Source organism: Patiria miniata, unplaced genomic scaffold (assembly GCF_015706575.1).
Source record: "Patiria miniata isolate m_02_andy unplaced genomic scaffold, ASM1570657v1 HiC_scaffold_6, whole genome shotgun sequence".
NCBI classification, from domain to species: Eukaryota; Metazoa; Echinodermata; class Asteroidea; order Valvatida; family Asterinidae; genus Patiria; species Patiria miniata.
In genome coordinates, this window is record NW_024037073.1 from 3,388,473 (window position 1) to 3,407,313 (window position 18,841).

Here is an 18,841-nt window from a genome sequence, read left to right on the forward strand (position 1 = left end):
TCACACACCTAGAAAACCACACACCTAGAAAAACCACACAAGAAAAATCCAGGTGTGTCTTTTTCCACACGCCTGTGATTTTCAAATCAGAAGGACTGTCGTACATGAGTACACTTTTAAGTACTCGTACTTGTACTTATGACAAAGTAAATTGACTGCAAGCAAGGTTTGAATCTGTGACCTTTGGATTGCTGTTTATGGCTAGCACCCATAAAAGGCAAATTGGGTAACCACCAACATAGGGATGGATAGCTCAGTTGGTAGAGCACCAGAACGACAATCTGGAGGTGGCAGGTCAAACCCCGCTCCAGGCAATTGCTTTTTTAATTTTGAAAATTATAAAACCTTTTTTTATATTACACAGATTTGAATCTCCTTAATAATGCTTCAGGTACTATTGTTCACCTACATACTGTTTTTTACTGAAAAAAAGTCGTTAGTATTGAAGAGATATTTGTCTTTCATCAGCAAGAATTCTTCAGGTGTTCAGGAGGCTACAAGGTTTTAAAAATTTTCTATTATAAAACCGTTACTATGTAAACTTTCAACTTATTTTTCTATGGTTTCAGGTATTTATGAATGATTAAGCACATATGTTCTTTTTGCAATGTACAATGCAATCGTCCGTATATAAGAGAGCCATCAGACATTTTCAAAACGGACATTTTATATGCTTTTCAGTGTATTTTTTGCTATGGTTTCAGGGTTTTAAACGCTTTAAATGTCTTTTGCAATGCACATTGCAACCAAAAGTATATTGAAGAGGTATGCAATGTATCTGTTTTCCATCAATTTGCATTTATAAAACAGGCATTTTATAAACTTTTCAACTTTTCATTAAATTCATGTGTATCAAAAATATGTTTTTATGTGTGTGAGAGTACTACTGAATGCAATCACCGCTACACTATAAGCACAAACTGTGCTGTGTTCACGAGTTCAATGTTCACAAGTTGTTGCCCGTGAAGGGGCGACAGGCAATAAGCCGCCACCCCGCAACGTGGGTGATGCGAAGCCTCCCAATGTTAAATAATTGAATTAATGTATGTGAAATTACTGGAAGTACTGAAAAATAATTCAACAACAGTTATTCAATATTAAGTTTGTGGTCATGTACACTTTAAAGGGACAAATTATGGCCTGGAATGCGCCCACAAAATGTTTTTCAAATGAAATGTAATTAAAGAGAAAGTGCAATATAAACGTTCACACAACCATCTTTTAAAATACTGGGCATTTTTGTGTTATTCTCGTGAGAACCATGCAAGAATGAATTTCGGAGGTCACACATAGGTATGCCACAGAACGTCTGTCGCATCTGAAGTAAACAACCAGTTTTTTGGGTCTTTTCTCAGGAACAGTGAGACATTAGGTTTTACTGTCATTGGACCGTTGAAATAGTAAACAATCCAAAACATGACATTTTCGGGGATTTCATGCCATAATGCCCCTTTAATTGTAAATGGATAATAGTATTGCCTTTGACATGCAATCACTGACAGAACCTTTTACATGTATACCTACATTTATATTTAGTATTCAATCCCAGCAGATTATACAAACAGGGTAACCAGTATGTAATTTAGAGATGAACTTTGGGTGATTCTAGAAATTGATGGTCCAAAGTGTGACATATTTCCTGTCCTTGTCATCTTGGTACTTTATTATTCAGAATTATAACATAAAAGATGTCGGATGTAACAGGGACAAGAAAATAGTGGACCCCAAATTTAAAGAGTAACCCTTTTACCTTTTTAAAATCATGGTTATCTTCAATAACAAACTGGATGGTACTTAATAATTTTGTTGAACCCCCCCCCATCACAAAATCAAATGTTATTTATTATATAATGAAAAACTAATGCCTTAATTTTTATAATTGGCTTTTATGAACTCCAATTTTTAAAATGTATTGTGAATGATACATCATGTAAAGTAATTAATGGAAAGTGATTTTTAATAAACAAATGAAGTGGCACTAGCTGTCATACAGAAAAAGCACTGTTTTGTCCTTTGTCGTTATTTTTTTGGGTGTAAGTACAAAATTATTGACTTATGTAGGACCATTTGTTTTTTTTCACTTGAAGCAAAAAATCTAAAGTAGGGTGAACTGCATAACAACTAACTTGTTTAAGTTTCAACACTGTGGATACTCCACTTTAGGGAAAAAACTGAAAAATCATGCAAAGTTGTGGGGCTCGCATTACTGGAGTCTGTTGTGTTGGTAATAAAAGTGGTTTTTTTTTTTAGAACCACCTTCAGTGATTGTATTCTGAACGATTTCACAGGACAAGTGGTACAATCCCTATTTTTACTTTGAGCAAGGTTTGGTCCATTTCTGGGTAATTGTAACAAATGTTCTAACGTTAAAGAGTATAAAGTCGAAGCCGCTGCTGACAAAATTAACCCGGAGTTTCGAAAACATCCGCAGTACAGCGGTGCAGGAGCCCGCCCTCTGTAGTTTAAAAATGACCTATGGAAAGCCGCATCTTCACGAATTCGTTAATCAGCCGGGTATTGCCGCACTCATTCTGCTCATTCTTACATTTAAAGAAAAAGCAAAGCAAGCAAGAAAATAAACACGAAAAAATTGTATTACAATGTTCGCGATTGTGTAACCTTAATATTTTCGAATGGTTCCTCTGCAGACTCAAGTTTCAAATTTTCTTTTATTAAACGCAAAACACACTTTGTATAGTGGTGTTCCCTACACGTGGCACACTGAACTTCGACTTTCCACATGCAGTGTTGCCAAACTTCTTTGTTGAGAAACTTCACATTCATTCAGTTAAATGTTTAACCGTTGACATGCAATTAATACTATAGTCTGAAATTCAAAAGCGGTCGCGTCCAGAAATCGCAAATCCCAAAAAGCTTGGAAATCACTAGTTGAACTTAAGCCAGAATTTCTTTATGAGTTGATACATTCTGATGAACCATTATTTTCTCTACTAACAAAACCTAACTACAATTTGGTCAGAAAATGATTTTCTTAATTTTGGGCACATTTTCAAAGGGTTCACTGTGCACTTCGACATAAAATCGGAATATCATGCCAAAATAAGTTTCAGGTTCTACTAATTTAACATGCGATTTATGAACGGAAATGTTTAGCGCTTGACGGAATTTCACTTACTGTGAAATTTCAGGTAAAAGTTTTGCTTAGCAAGGCACTAGAGGCGAAAAATCAAGGTGCACCTCGTTAGGGACTGCGCTACGCATCAACCATCATCTTGTAATCATCTCCGATCTCACAATTTCGTTACTTAGAGCTTCTGGCTTCAAATATGTAGGGAATATTTTATGGATACATTAAGCTATAGTAAATTAAATATATCTCAATGCGCATGGATCATCAATTGACTTATTCGCGCAACATATGCCAACTTGAAAGGGCCCATGAAGTGAATATTTCTTAGGAACATATTTTGCGCTACTTTCTATAATCCTCATATAGTGTATGAAAACCAATTGATATTCCTTTTTGGTTAATTTTGTTGATAAGTGAACTTCTTTAAACATTGAAGATTTTTCATGCTTTTCAGAACAACCGAGGGCGCTGTTTTTGTGATGTCATTTCAGGGAGACACTGTTCATATTAGGGTTTTTTCTGTTGAAATATTGGCAAAAAATTCTTAAAAACATCTTAGAAAAGTCTTGCTCATTGGCTTAACGCAACAACAACGAATCACTAATGCTCATAAATATGGAAATTCGCATAAGCATAAAAACCAAAAAGACACCAAAATACCCTTGAAAATTACAAAATGAAAATTCAAAATAAGGTTAAAGGGACACAAGGTTCATTTTCAAGGATTGCATTAAAAAACAATTATACATTTCATGAGCCCGTAATTGTGCGGTCGCATTCCTTTGAGGTTTGCGGTGTGATACACTTCGTTGTACGTTTTGCCGACAATAGTCCTGTTAAATGGGTCGATACAAAAATCATTTACGCACATAGAGACCGTTTTAGCCGATATTCGGCTAACTTTGACAGATTTTTTTTTATAAAACGAGTTTGACAGAAAATTTGACAGAATGTATATTTTTGGCAGATTTCTGGCAGAATTCTGCAAAAATGGTTATTTGACAGAAAAACAGCAAATTTGCAAAAAAATGGTACATTGGTTTACAAAAGCTTCAATCTTTTCAAACAAATCCTTGCAAAATAGGACAGGTTGCCCGGTCTAGGTGCTGAGGTTCACTGGGAACCGGATTTCGTTGTGACGCAACTGCGTTTTGCCTGAAATTTACGCAATTTCATATTATCTTTATGTGGCTATAGATGGTTTATAATGTAATTTGAACATTAATTAAGGCAATATTACAACATCTGCATGTGATTTAAAGTGTTTACAGTATATTTCGCGTAATTCTGGGGAATTTGGCAGATTTTTGATAAATCTGACAGATTTTTGAAGTGCATTTAGCAGAATTTAGTCATGACCTTACGGTCACCCTGTTTTCGCATCTAATCAACTCGGATCGTACGCACACAACGAACCCTTTTAAATTTGAGCTCTAAAACATCATTCATCGTTGAGTTAATGAACAGTCAATAGACAATATGTTCACATTTGTTTCTTAATTATTTCTTGATGAATCTCAGAGACGTCTGTTAAGAAGGCAGAGCAGCATGTCTTCGATGTTGCGCACGAAGGCAAACCAACTTGTCCAGACCGTGCAGGGAGGAACCGACCGGTGGGTGTCATGGCTCAAAAGCACGGCATTCCGAGTGATCGCAATCCTGGTGCTCGTAACGCTGCAACTATGGCTGTCAATCTTCCTGTACGGCAGTTTCTACTACGCCTACATGCCCACAGTCTCACATATCAACCCCGTCTATTTACAGTTCAGGTTCGAACGATTTTGTTTTGTTTCTTCTCAAAAGTACAAATAGAAATTCAGGTTAGAGTTCGAATGGTTTTATGCCATTATGGCATTAAGTATACCATGGAGCTATAGCTCCATGAGTATACCAACAAATTTGGCATCAATCATCATGATTATTGATCATATAACACAACCTTTTTTGGCTAGGGCTATCTATTTTCGACTAATTTAATATTTGATTATTCGGAATTGCGTTTCACCAAATGCATGAAATATCAAATTATTTGAAACTCTCTGATCAAGTTTATTAATGCAGTGCACACACCAGCTGCAAGCTGCATGCAAAACATGCCAGTTAAATCGATCGATATTATGGACTGCTGGACCTGGAGTGAAGTAGGTATTTTAAGTGTCAAGGGTTTTGCTAAAAGGATGGAACAACGATCCACCGTGTACAAACAAAAGTGGCATCTGATAATAAAACTTAATTAAAATAAGGTAGTGTATATTTTGCCGGAGGTAACGCCGGCAAACTAACGTTTACTAAAGGTTTGCCGGTGGCAATCCATATCAACAGAGGGCGCTGTACTCTTTAAGATAGGGCTGAATTATAACATGTATTAAATTCCCACCAAAGTTGTGTAGCACAATCGGTGCAGTGGTTAAGCAATAGCTCCAATGAGTGGGATGTCCCGAGTTCGAATCCTGACCCCCGCCACAATTTTAAGTTTTTTTTTTCCAATCCCCAAATAAATAAGAATATTCTTCTTTTACTATTTTAATATGTCTCAAACATTTTATTGCAGAGTAGTACTTTTTCTTTTTCAGATTTGTGGCTCCGGAGGATTTTTTTTAAAGGGAAATAAAGTCCGAAATTATAAAATGGTCTGATTCCCATCTTGTTAATACAAAAATACAACGATAATATTGGCATGGAGCCAGACTAAAATTTGTCACCGGAAAATGTTTAAGTACAAAAAAACAGTAACTGCGCATGTTCAGTGCATATCCGGCAAACTAACGTTTACTGAAGGTTTGCCGTCTCCGGCAAAATATCCACTGCCTTAAAATAACATCGCAGTCATGACAGTCGTGTGTACACATGCATAGTTTTTAGGCAGTGGATATTTTGCCGGAGACGGCAAACCTTCAGTAAACGTGGACGAATTAGTAATTCGTGGGAACGAATTAGCAAATCCCCTCCAAAAATTCTACCCTGTCCCTTCCCGGGCTTCATACCCAGGTTTTAAAGTATGGTTGTGTGGACATTTATATCCTACTTCTAAATGCTCTAGTTCCAATTAACATCATGTAGTTGAGGACACATTTTGTAACCCAATAAGCCATTTGCAAGTTAAATTTGTAAAAAAATCTGGAACACTGACTTAATCCAATGCTTTGTACGTTTTAACTTTGCATTCTCCCGATCAAAGAGACTGTTACTATATCACATGATTCAGGGCAAGCCTTATGCTAGCAACGCCCAGCTCCGGCATGGTATGGTGTCTTTGTGCCATTCTCACCCATTGTGAACAATGTATTGGTGCTGAGCGTCTTTTACGTAACTATGCAAGAGCTTGCCCCGAATCATGTGATTAGCAACAGTGTCTTTGGTCTGGAGAGTTCAAAGTTGAAAGGTGCCAAGCATTCTGAGCAAGTCAGTGTACCAGATGTTTTTCAAATTTAAATCCCAAAGGGTATACATGTAGGTCACTCGCGGTGCACTCCCGATGCAGCATAGTATAAAAGAGTCCTGTTTATTACATCACGATTTACTATGTTTTGTTTGCTGCCCCCAACGACGACTTTTACACAAATTGCACGTTAGGGTCGAAACAGGACCTGAAAAACGCTCTCAAAAGTACTTTTGTACTCATTTCATGACAGACACAATAGTCGTTTTTATTTCATCACACCTTAGGCTACATATACCCGAAAAATGACGGAAATGTCTTCGAGCATTCCACAACCTCTTTAAGTTGGCACACTGTTTCTCTGTAGAGACTTTGCAGACACCAAAATTAAAAAGCAGTGTTTGCCAATGAATAGGCCAAGAAACCTCAGTATACATGGAACAGAGTTTCACCAATGTTTGCAGCTTCCAAATGTCTTTACGGGATTGAAAAGGTCACTGCTCAATAATGCCCTCACCTTTTTTTGCTCACGGCTCATACACTGTAGGCCCTACATATCTCACAATTGAAATGTGTACTTAACATGGGTTTTGAATTCTTGGTGCTAAAGACGTAACTCTTTGTAATATGCATTTGTTACTGGTACCCTCAGATCTTGACAATTAACCAACATTTCCTGTCTTTATATTGGAATTCATTCAGAATTAGGAATACTTGTTTTTGTAATCGAAACAACAAAAAGTTGATATGAGTCATTCTAGCAAATTGAGACGGAACTGGACACAGGCCATAGTGGAGAAAATTGGGGTGGGGGGGGGGAAACGAATCCATTATTTTCTTTTGATTTTTAGATTTATTGATATTTGTAAATTTTGATATGTCCACTACACATGCATGTATTTTAAAGAAATAGTAAACTTATCTTGGAATAAAAGTTTTTTTATGAAAAAACAATTGGCATCTTTCATATTCACCAATTACAAAACTTAAAACTCTAAAGGCCTTTTTCTCAATATTTGAAATATTTTGGCATGTTGATAAATCCGAACTTTCAACAGCCATAACTTGTCAATGTTATGTCCGATTGAAGTGCAAATTATATTCTCTTTCCTGATACCCGCAAACCCTCATTTTAACTTCAGCCCAGTCCTGTCTCATTTTGCCAGAACTCCTCACATTATTATTTCATACATTTACCATAAGGCGATCCCAGTTTCCCATTGTAACTTGGAGGGCTCTAAGGCCAAGTTAAAAAAAAAAAAAAAAAAAAAAATTGTCCCTGCCCCTTCCTTTTTTCCCGGCCACCTCTTTTCTTTTTCTTTTTAAATCGATCATTTGCAATATATTTAGGTTTTTTTCATGTTCTTCCAGCAAAATTGTAGCTATGAATGCAAGTTCAGAATCTGTCTTTTAAAAGGCAAATGGAAGAGTACATCTCGGAAAATTCGCCATCTTGAAAAAAAACCCAAATCTATGGTTCCTTCCAACTCTCTCATTGTATTCATTCAGCTGAATCGTCACATCACATTGTTATAAAATTTAATTCTGTCTAATGTAAGTAATGTATTCATCAGTTAAAAAAAAAGAGTTAAAGCAAGTGTGCCATGATAACAGCTGTAATAAAAAACCAAATCACAATCATTATCCTTTTTTTCTCCACAGTTCATGCAAGGAGTTTGGTCCACAACCGAATTGTCCCTTTCCTAGCGTGAATTCAACTTTACAAAAGAACCCGGAAATGGGCAGCGTAAGTCGAAACTTCTTTTTGTCGTCATTGTCGTAGATTTTAGAGCTCAGTGTAAGCCAGGGCACAATTACCTTCCATACCTGCATGTACTGTGGACATTCCTTTGTTTTCATGAAGTTAAGAAAACTCAGAGAAAGAACTCACTTTACCCGCACTGTGAACACTCTTTCAACCCAAATTTTTATCATTATTTTCGTCGGTGTCCCTCTGCGTTTTGCGACGGAGTAGCCTAACCCCAAAATGCCTCTAAAACTGTTTTCAGAGAAGGGGAAACGTTGTGTGGACATGTGCAAGTCCACAAAATGTTCACACTTCCTGCAGCCTGTGGACCTCTTTTGTTCACTGGTCCACAGAGAGTATGCAAGGTTAGAGCACGCGTGTGTCTTACGTGAACACTGCTTGGGGCCTTGTTCAATGCACCCCACTCAATCGCACTGCTAACTGCAATTTTTTGCCATCCCACCACTTAAAAAGGGAATGACAAACCGTTGAAACCAGCGCTTTGGTCAAGACTAACACTCGCTGTTATCCGGTTTATGCTCATTACAGCCATTGCCTACATGTACATTGCATCTTGTGTAATCGTTGAGTGTGTTTATGTACATACTATCTATGTTTAATCTTTTGATAATTTTCCTGGGCCAAGGTCCATCAAAACAAACGACATAACCCGTCAAATTTTGTATTGGCACGTTTCATGTGGCAGCTACTTGTGGAAAATTGAATCTGCCGATTTGTTCTGCAGCACATGCAGCATACATGTACAAGCTGTAATCCGGAGTAATTATTACTTTGGTGCTACCTGCAATGGTCGTTAAAGCCCTTGAGTACAGTGTCTTTTGCCCATCATAATGTACAAATGTACGATAGGCCTATATGCTCATCGCAAAAACAAAAAACAAATCAAACACAAAATCCAAAGTTTTTTAAGACATAATATTAAGAAATTAAAGATAATTGATGTATCCTGGACTAAAGCTGCATTTCCAGTGTTTGCATCTGATATGATACTGTTTAAATGATTCGGCCTTTGCATTTACAATTTTAAAAGATAATTTCAATAAATATGACATCATTTCCTCTCTTTGTAAATAATGTAATCACTTATGTCATGATCCATACCCAAAATAAATAACAGAATTTATTCGAAGACATTTTCATTTTTATAAGTAATTTAATTGAGAAGCTTGTTTCTTTTGGCACAGCTTCTGAGGAGAGGCCAGAAATATCGGGTTCTGTTAGAACTAGAGATGCCACAGTCTCCAGTCAATGAAAATCAAGGTATGTGAAAGCTTATTTTTATACCCTTATAAAGAATTTCTCAATTTGTTATGTTAAAATCATGATCAATTTCGTGGAGATCATTGGAAAAAAAAGGTTACGCAATAAGGCTAAAGGCTCTCTGAAATTGTGCCAAGGCCGAGCTCTTGGTACAATTATATTTGGGTAAAATCAGAAAGAAAAACATTGTTTTTCACTCTGTTCCAACTGCTGCCTAAAAACATGAGTCCTCTGTTATTGGGTCTGTCACTGCAGTCACCAGCTACATTTTACAATATTTGATGTGTCAATATGCATCGTTGAGATACTTTTACTTGTTTAATACATAGCATGTCCTGTGTTACAGTTATTGGTACAAAAAGATGGTACTGAACTACTCATGATAATATAAAAATCTTGGAATTAGAATTGAAACAATAAAGTTAAACTGGAACTCCTTGCCAGGCGAGTTGAGGGCAACTCAGTACTTGCATGACTTGTCTCTCGTCAAATGCTTAAAAATCTTAAAAATCAACTCTGTAATATATTTTTCTTCTCAAACGTTAGTGACTTTATCCAAGTACCGGTGTCTTTCAATGATTTTATATTAGGGCTGTGTATTTTCCAATAATTTAATATTCAATCATTCGACCTTGGATTCAATCGAATATTGAAACAGTCAAAACACAACAAACAAGTTTTACACACGCCAGCCTGATAACTGCATTTGCCAGTTGGAAGTTGCACCTGCCAGTCCGGAAGCGCAAGAACACACCCTGGTTGCAGTTTGCATGCATCGATTGGGAATTTGAATGGTTCCCTGATCAGGATTTGCATGCACAGCGAACTTTATAAATATTAACAACATCATATATGAATTTTTATGACCAAAGACCCGAAATAGAAAGCGTCCGCTGATTGGTCAAACTCTAGGAGGTCAAGAGGCGAGGTCTTGCCTAATTAATTAGCGAATCTGTTCACGTATACTAAGCTAATACTTGGAGGATTTTAAAGATGCAAAGTTATACAGTGAAAATGACATCACAGGCATTTCTCGTCATCTTCTCGAGACTGGTCACATGTTTCGAAAATTTGAATTGGTAAACTGCTATTCGGATATTCGGCAGATGATTGAATATTCAAATATTTGAATATTCAATATACATGTATTCGGCACAGCCCTATTTTAGATTCAGATCCTGTACCTTCTAAGTGCTTTGTAATATTGAACGAAACTTTCAGATTTGAACTTGTTGTATGTTTACAGGTGTATTTATGGTGAGAATGGACATATATGCAGCTGATGGGGAAATTACAGCGTCGTCATCCCGTCCAGTGAGTGCTGTTGTGTCATATAGTTGATACCATTTTGAGAATACTGTCCATAGGATGAAATTTGCGTCGGGGTTATTTACATTCAATATTGAGTTTTGCCCGTCATCGATGTATTATGTGAACAGTGTACACATATGTACGTGTATACTACTCGGTGCTGAGTTCTGCTCGATATCAGATTCGAACCAGCCAGCCAAGCCCGGCAAGCTCAGTGGCCGAGTGGTAAGGTGTCTGCACTAGCAAGCAGGAGGTCATGGGTTCGAGTCCCACCAGAGTAGTTTGTGAATCCTCCCCCCCCCCCCTCTTTACTTGGACAGCACTGAGTATAGAGTGTTTATAAAAAATATATCAGTGACTGGCAAAACCCAGTATTGTTTTTTAGGGGGAGGGGGTAAGGGGAAAATTAGGGTGGCATGAAAATTTTGCTTTTTAGTCCCAAAACAACAAAATTTTCTTTTGCCTATACCTTTATTGTTATTTGTTTTCTTGTCTTTCAGGCCATGATGCACTACCAGTCCAACCTCTTGAAAACTATACAAACGTTATTCTATATTCCCTTGTTGTTGACGGGATACAGCGAAGAAAAACAGACCATCACCGTCAGCTTGATGGAAAATTTTATTGACAATCCGGTAAGTGACATGAATCCAAAATGCCTGGGTGTTTTTGCTAGGAAGTGAAGTAATATTAAAGAACTACTTTTTGTAACCGGTTACAAAATGCAAGAAATTACCTGAGACTAAAACAGAAACAATTGTGTGTTTATGGTAAATCTGACCCGCATTGTACCTGGATTTTTTAAGGCAAAATAACCGACCTCACTTTTTTTTTTTTTTTGAATTAAAATATTTTAATTTTTAACAAATGACATGATGTAGCACTGTTGTGTACATGCCATTTGGGTTGTGAAATTGTGTGACATGCTTCGGTTAGTCTTTAGTTACTTGTTTAACTCGAGATGCAAAAATGGCAAGAACTCCGTCGGAAGTGTCATTTTGTAATAAGCCATTTACGAGTTAAATTTGAATAAAATCTGGAACACTGACTTAATCCAGTGCTTTGCACGTTTTAAGTTTGCATTCTCCCGACCAAAGAGACTTTTACTATAACGTGATTCGGGGCAAGCCTTATGCTAGCAACCCCCAGCTCTGGCATGGTATGGTGTCTTTGTGCCATTCTCACCCATTGTGAACAATGTATTGGTGCTGAGCGTCTCTTACCTAATTATCCGAGAGCTTGCCCCGAATCGTGTGATTAGCAACAGTGTCTTTGGTCTGGAGAATTCAAAGTTAAAAAGTGCCAAGCATTCTGAGCAAGTCAGTGTACCAGATGTTTTTCAAATGTAAATCCCAAAGGGTATAGGTTACTCGCAAATGGCTTGGCCAAATGAGTATGGTTTGTTCTCATGTATGTTAAAAATTGAACATTTTTGTTGGCATCATTGTTTTCATCGACAGTACAAACCGTTGCTTGGAGCACACATTGAACTCCAAGCCAGAAAGCTAGAGATTTATTCCTCAGTGCTAAAGATACAAGCTTACTTCTCAGGGCTCAGGTGAGTGACAAAAGGTGTTTTTGAAATCTCGGCTTAGTCTGTCAGCTACGCACAATGCTTTGCAATGTCTTCATTGAACAAACGTTTTGTGCAAGAGATCAGTGGTCACCATTCCCCTTGGGTAGGGCAGTGGGTAGTATACAAATATAACACGGTTTGAGGGTGGATAGTCGATCCCAGCTTCCCCCAGTGTAGTTTGTTAATTTCTAATACCAAGGGAAGCTAATATCGACTATCCACCTTTTATATTTGTTCTACTATAGACTGTTATCATGCTGCCACTGTTTCAGTCATGTTCCCTGTATCCAATAACAGTACTAAATGTTAATGTTTTTTGTGCAAATAGGAACCAGACTATTTTTCCTTCCAGCCTCGCGGTGGGTACGCTGATTTGAATAGGAAAAAAATCAAGATGGCCGCAACATGATAATGGTCTTTACCTCAAACATTTAGTCAAAATCTAGTCAAGTTTCACATTGCTCAATATATCGGCAAACATTGCTGCGTGTGTGCCGCCATCTTTTCATGTAGCTAGGGCAATGCTTGCGCCTGCACACTACCCTGTGCAATAGACCTTTATCATGCTGCCACCATTTCAGTCGCGTTCCCTGTATCCCATAACAGTACTGAATGATATTTTTTTGGTGCAAAAAGGAACCAGCCTATTTTTCCTTCCAGCCTCGCTTTGGTTACTTTGATTTGAATGGGAACAAAATCAAGATGGCCACAACATGATAATCATCTATATAGTCCTGCGATTGCTTTGTAAAGCGTTTTCGTAGTAGATAAGCACTCGGGTAAATCATGTCCTAGTCTAGTACACATGCATATTTACCCTGTGCATGAATCCTGGCATGCGCTCTTGGTAAACAGCACAACTAGCAGCTGACACACGATGGTGAATGGACCAGTGAGAATTTGGCTCTTGATCAGTAATACGTACAAGGTAAAAGGGATCGTCAGCCCTGTAAATCTCAACACTCATTTTGTCATCATGGGTTACAACCTTGATGGGGAACATGATGCTCGTGTTCTTGAGCGAGACAATTTACTGCAATTGCCTCTCTCCATGGAGAAGTATGATTGGGTACCTGTGATGGTAGAGACCAGATTGCGCCGATCTCAAGTGCTGCAAAAAATTGGTCGTATGGCCTGTTTAGTAGTGGTAATAATTGAGAAGTAAGCACCAAAATACTGTAATAATTGTTTGATTATCATTATTACTTCAGGTATCTGATGTTCCAGTGGCCAATCAGCACGGCTCTGGTGCACATATCCGTCTTCTTCTTCTTCCTGTCACTCATCACTGTGGTGTCATGGCAACAGTGCGCCGGCGCCTTCTCCAGCCAAGAAGAGGAGACCGTGGTGAGACTGGAGGACGTGTACACGCTGTCTTACGAGGATCGCCGGAAGATGATCAGAAAGAGCATGGCCTCCGAACGAGCAGGTAGATTTATATTGAGCTGGCTGGGTGGGGCAGGGGCGTGGTCACAGTGTGGGTGGGGAAGGGATGTGGTCACATTGTGGGTGGGGCAGGGGCGTGGTCACAGTGTAGTTTATGGCCAGAAAGAGCATGACCTCGGAACGGGCAGGTAGATTTATATTGAGCTGGCTGGGTGGGGTAGGGGCGTGGTCACAGTGTGGGTAGGGAAGGGATGTGGTCACAGTGTGGGTGGTGTCAGGGGCGTGGTCACAGTGTAATTTATGGCCATTGAGAAACACAGTAAGATGATCAGAAAGAGCATGGCCTCCGAACGAGCAGGTAGATTTATATTGAGCTGGCTGGGCGGGGCAGGGGCGTGGTCACAGTGGGGGTGGGGAAGGGATGTGGTCACAGTGTGGGTGGGACAGGGGCGTGGTCGCAGTGTAGTTTATAGTCAATGAGGGACACAGTAAGATGATCAGAAAAAGCATGGCCTCAGAACAGGCAGGTAGATTCATATAGGGATGGGTGGAGCAGGGCGTGGTCACAGTGTGGGTGGGGTAGGGGCATGGTCACAGTGTAGTTCATGTCCACTGAGAAACACAGTCAGATGATCAGAAAAAGCATGGCCTCTGAACAGGCAGGTAGATTCCTATAGGGTTTGTTGGAGCAGGGCGTGATCAGTTTCACAGTGTGGGTGGGTTGTGGGCATGGTCTCAGTGTAGTTTATGGCCGTTGAGGGACACAGTAAGATGATCAGAAAAAGCATGGCCTCGGAACGGGCAGGTAGATTCATTTAGGGATGGGTGGAGCAGGGCGTCGTCACAGTGTTGGTAGTGTCAGGGGCGAGGTCAAAGTGTAGTTTATGGCCATTGAGGAACACAGATGATCAGAAAAAAAGCATGGCCTCGGAACAGCCAGGTAGATTCATATAGGGATGGGTGGAGCAGGGCGTGGTCACAGTGTGGGTAGGGTCAGGGGCGTGGCTACAGTGTAGTTCACGGCCATCAAGGGACACAAGAAGATGATTGGATGAACATGGCCTCAGGAAAAAGCTGGTAGACCTATAGGGGTGGATAGGGCAGGGGCAGGATCACAGGATCATGCATTAGGTGGGCGAGGAAGGGAAGTGCTCACAGTGTGAAAAAAGTATGATACCAACATGCCTTGTTTACTATGGGCTACAAGCATGAACAGTAAATAGTGCTTCTTCACCCCCCACAAGAGCTCCAGTGTGAGGGACCACCATGTGTATGCACCAAGTACGTACAGCTATATTGACTGAATGGGCACATACCTATAGCCTCTATGCGTGATCCTACAGGCACCGTTGGCAATGCATTCAGGAGTCTATCCTAGTGGATTTCTCTTTGTAACTGTTTGGAGAAGGGTACTTATGCACAGAGTCTATTGTACTTCAACTCCACAATCCTTTTACTATTTAATGACAATTATTGTGCTTGTGATGTGGTCTTTTTAACATTTAATGCTTGTGACATGTGTACACTTATTCATATCATACACACCCCCTAATAGGGTATTTACCATTAACTTGCATGTAAGTCCACATCTGCCTCACTTATTAGCCAGAAATCAAATATCATTCGACAAGGAAATCAGGAGCATTCACATAAATGACAATTATGCGACAATTACCAGTTGAAACTTTCCAATTTTCTCTCAGGTTCACCCATCTTCACGATCTTGACAAATATTTTTCACTTGAACAAAAGGGACAAAAGACAGAAAATGTAGTTATTTATTCTTCAAAAGCAAAGCTTAAAAACCTATGTGACAATGCAGGCTGGGGAGACGACATCAAACTTTTTTGTATTATTTGTAAACCCTCACCTCTTGGTTTCTCTTTAGCTCTGCTTAGAGGCCGTCCCAAAAATGTCTCTGTCATCAGCCAGAGGGGCTTCCAGGATGATCGGGATTCTCAGAGTTCAGGCATCAGCAGCGTCGACGGGCTGTCCACCGGCGACCAAAGGTCCTCCATCGCGGACGCAACCAAGGCAAGCAATGGCGAGGGGTCGTCGGATGGGGGTTGGGAGCGAGTTGACAGTAACGGCGCAGGGGAGCTACATAACGAGGCCTCGTCTACGCAAGGAGAGGCTGGCCTGCCGGAGAATGAGATTGAAAATGATGCTGGGGAGGAAGTTGATGATGATACTGGGGAGGAGGAGGAGGAAGAGCCCGCAGCCAGAGACCTTGAAGGAGTTGAGAGTGGAGAAGTATCTGAAATCGTGGCGGAGGGAGTTGGCGGACCTTTGGTACCAGACGGAGAAGAGTTGCGACAACGCAAGAAGGAAAAGGACCCCGACAACAACTATTTATAGATGTGTAATGGCAGCCATGTTTGGGGTGTAGTGTTTAAGTTACCCAGGGATATGTATGAATGCTTGGGTGCATTTCAAGTTTGCTAAGGATAGAACAAACCTTTGCTCAGCAAAAACAAGTCACTATCCTATATGTCATGTGATGTGCTTAAGAAGCAATGTTATCGGATGAGCGGCCCCATGAAATTGGGCCCTATTAATTTGCTGTTACTGCATTGAAACATGATAAAACACTTCAAAGGTGGCTGCTGTATTTCAAGGTGCTTAATGTGTGTCCGGGTACCAGACCTGCAATTTCCATTGAATTATCATTCTGTAATCTTTTGATCAACGACATAAATCTTCCAGAGCTCCGACACGATTTGAATACATTTTTCCACACTGCCATTGGGGTACTGTTGTCAATTGCTTGCAAATTTCAATACGAGGCGTTGTAAATAGCCATGATGATCATTTTGCAATTTTGTAATTGGCTTGCTTAAAGGCTCTCTACTATAGTTCAGATGTTGTTTGAGAGTCTGTGGAAAATTCATGGTCATCACTAAAATAATTTAAGTTGTGGATTTTTTTCTTTTCAGCTGCTAAGGGTTTACTGTGTTTGAAATAGTAGGCATAGAAGTTGCCTCAGAAATATTTAGAAAGTATTAGATTGTTTTATTCTTTCAGACATTTTTCTTCTTAATCTTGCCTTGAACTTTTTTGTTTTAATCTTTGTGCTGAAAAAGTTAAAATCTACAGAGCGACAAAGTTATCCTACATGTAAGTCATTGGGAGAGTGAAAACGCCTCACTAGCTGCTGTTTTGCTACACTGATTCAAAGAAAATTGAATGAAAGTACTCACTGAACATTTAACCAAAAACTAGATTCTTACAACTAGCTGCTTGATTAAACTCCTTTTTTTTCTGCTGAAATATAGTTCCTTCTTCATTTTTCTTTCTTTTTTTGGTGTTTGGGGGGGAGTGGAGGTTCGAGTTAAAAGTTGTTCGCTTCATCTTTTTGTATAATTGAGGCTGATACCAAAGAATCAGAATATCAGATGTGCTGTGAACGGTTAATTAATTGTTAGATAAAAATATTACAATTTAACAAAAAGTTCATTTCAGTTTGTGTGCTGTGAATGGTTTAAGAATTATTAGAAAAATATGTTTCAATGTAACAGACAAGTTTTTAAGTTTAGTATATATACAGATTGGTGATGCCCTTTTGTTGGTTAAAACCTTCTTTTCCTTTTTCGTTTCAGATGTTGCCTACAACAATGTTATAGTTATTATCATATGTTGATTGATTTTATGCAAACATGTTTTAAGTTACAAGTAACAAGGTTTGTTCACGGGTTCAACATGTGAAACAAGGTTTGTTCACCATGTGAATTAAACTCGTGTGTAACAAAGTGTGGTAACCGATTGTCTTTGTCAGGGGACAGAGGGTTTTGATGAGCAAGGCTTTTTATCAGTAGAAGATTCTTAAAGTACATGTATGTCTTACTTGAATTGAGGGGTTGAAGATGACTTCTTCACATCACAGTGATGACAGTAATGACAGCTTATGAATTTCCCTTGTCCTTTTTATTTTGCTGCAATGTATTTGTTTTTGTCTTTGCTTTTTAATTTCGGCTTTTTTGTACTAATTACGTGTATAGTCTGTTTTTCTTTAGAAGGAACTAAAACTAACCATGAAATCACCTAGTTTTACCTAATACCGAACCTTTGCAGTTGTCTAAAGTCTTGCGTTTTTCTCCTGTAAATACGCTTTTCTCCCTGAAATTTAGAGTTATATTCTAGTTGACTTAATGGGTTGCCTGGAAGATCCGTATATGTACTAAAAACCTAATGTTTATGTGTAAAAAAAATAAGTAGCCTCTTTGAGTGAGCCCAGGTTTGCAGCTTTGATAATGTTGTTAGCATGGCGATTTGGGGCTTAATCCCTGGCTGGGCTGGCTACATGACATATAATTTGCAGATTTATGGTTTCTAACTAGGCCCCCCCCCCCAAAAAAAAAACATTGGCGTTGACAAGATGGTGGATGGCCAAGCATAGGGCTGGATAGTTCAGTTGGTCGAGTACTGGAATGGCATCCTGGAGCTCGTAGGTTCAAAGCCTGCACCGGTCAGTTTCTTTGTTCAAATTTAAAATAAAAGTATTTTAGGCACTTTAGACACATTTACTGTAAATCCTCAAGCATCACGTGGCACTTGATGTACCTACATGTATTTAGTTCAGTTAAAAGAAAAACAAAAATTGATTGGACAGGTTTTGAACTTGCCACCTCCAGATTGCTGTTCTAGTGTTCTACCAACTGACCCATCTAGCCTGTTGGTGTTTATTTATGCCATTAAATTGCTGCACATTTTGCCATTTTGGAAGGCTCTGGAAACGTCCCAGCAAAAGTGGCCCGAAAGATAGGGTTAATCATGTTGATGTCGTTACCATATTTTAAGTACTGCAAAGGACACCAAACTGCTGAGCATTGTAGAAGTAATAACCATCACAAGAATTAGTTTCTGTTCAAATAGGTGCATTTCCCTATGAAATAAGGCATTTGATTATCACGTGTTGAGTCCATCAAAACCAAATCTTAATAAAAACCTCGCTCGTTTTCTGGATTTTAATCATATTTGATGTTATGTCTTTTATTTTATTTGGGGGTGGGGTTTAAATGTTTTTGTTCTGATTTAATTGTTGCACAGATTGTCTTTACAGTTCGCTTTATA

The 18,841-nt window shown here is 39.0% G+C and overlaps 1 protein-coding gene across 2 annotated transcripts; it reads left to right on the plus strand.

The window, feature by feature from the left end:
• Positions 1–4,529: 4,529 nt before the first annotated feature.
• On the plus strand, positions 4,530–17,195 carry LOC119742935 (seipin-like). Of its 2 annotated transcripts, XM_038219207.1 has the most exons (9): positions 4,530–4,860; positions 8,133–8,217; positions 9,423–9,498; positions 10,745–10,812; positions 11,310–11,444; positions 12,270–12,367; positions 13,597–13,780; positions 14,096–14,129; positions 15,660–17,195. In XM_038219207.1, the coding sequence occupies exons 1-9, from the start codon at positions 4,640–4,642 to the stop codon at positions 16,127–16,129; spliced, it is 1,371 nt and encodes a 456-aa protein (XP_038075135.1). In that variant the 5' UTR covers positions 4,530–4,639; the 3' UTR covers positions 16,130–17,195. The 2 variants fall into 2 exon arrangements, with proteins under 2 accessions (XP_038075135.1, XP_038075134.1); XM_038219206.1 differs by lacking the exon at positions 14,096–14,129 and having other exon boundaries at positions 13,597–13,814.
• Positions 17,196–18,841: the final 1,646 nt, after the last annotated feature.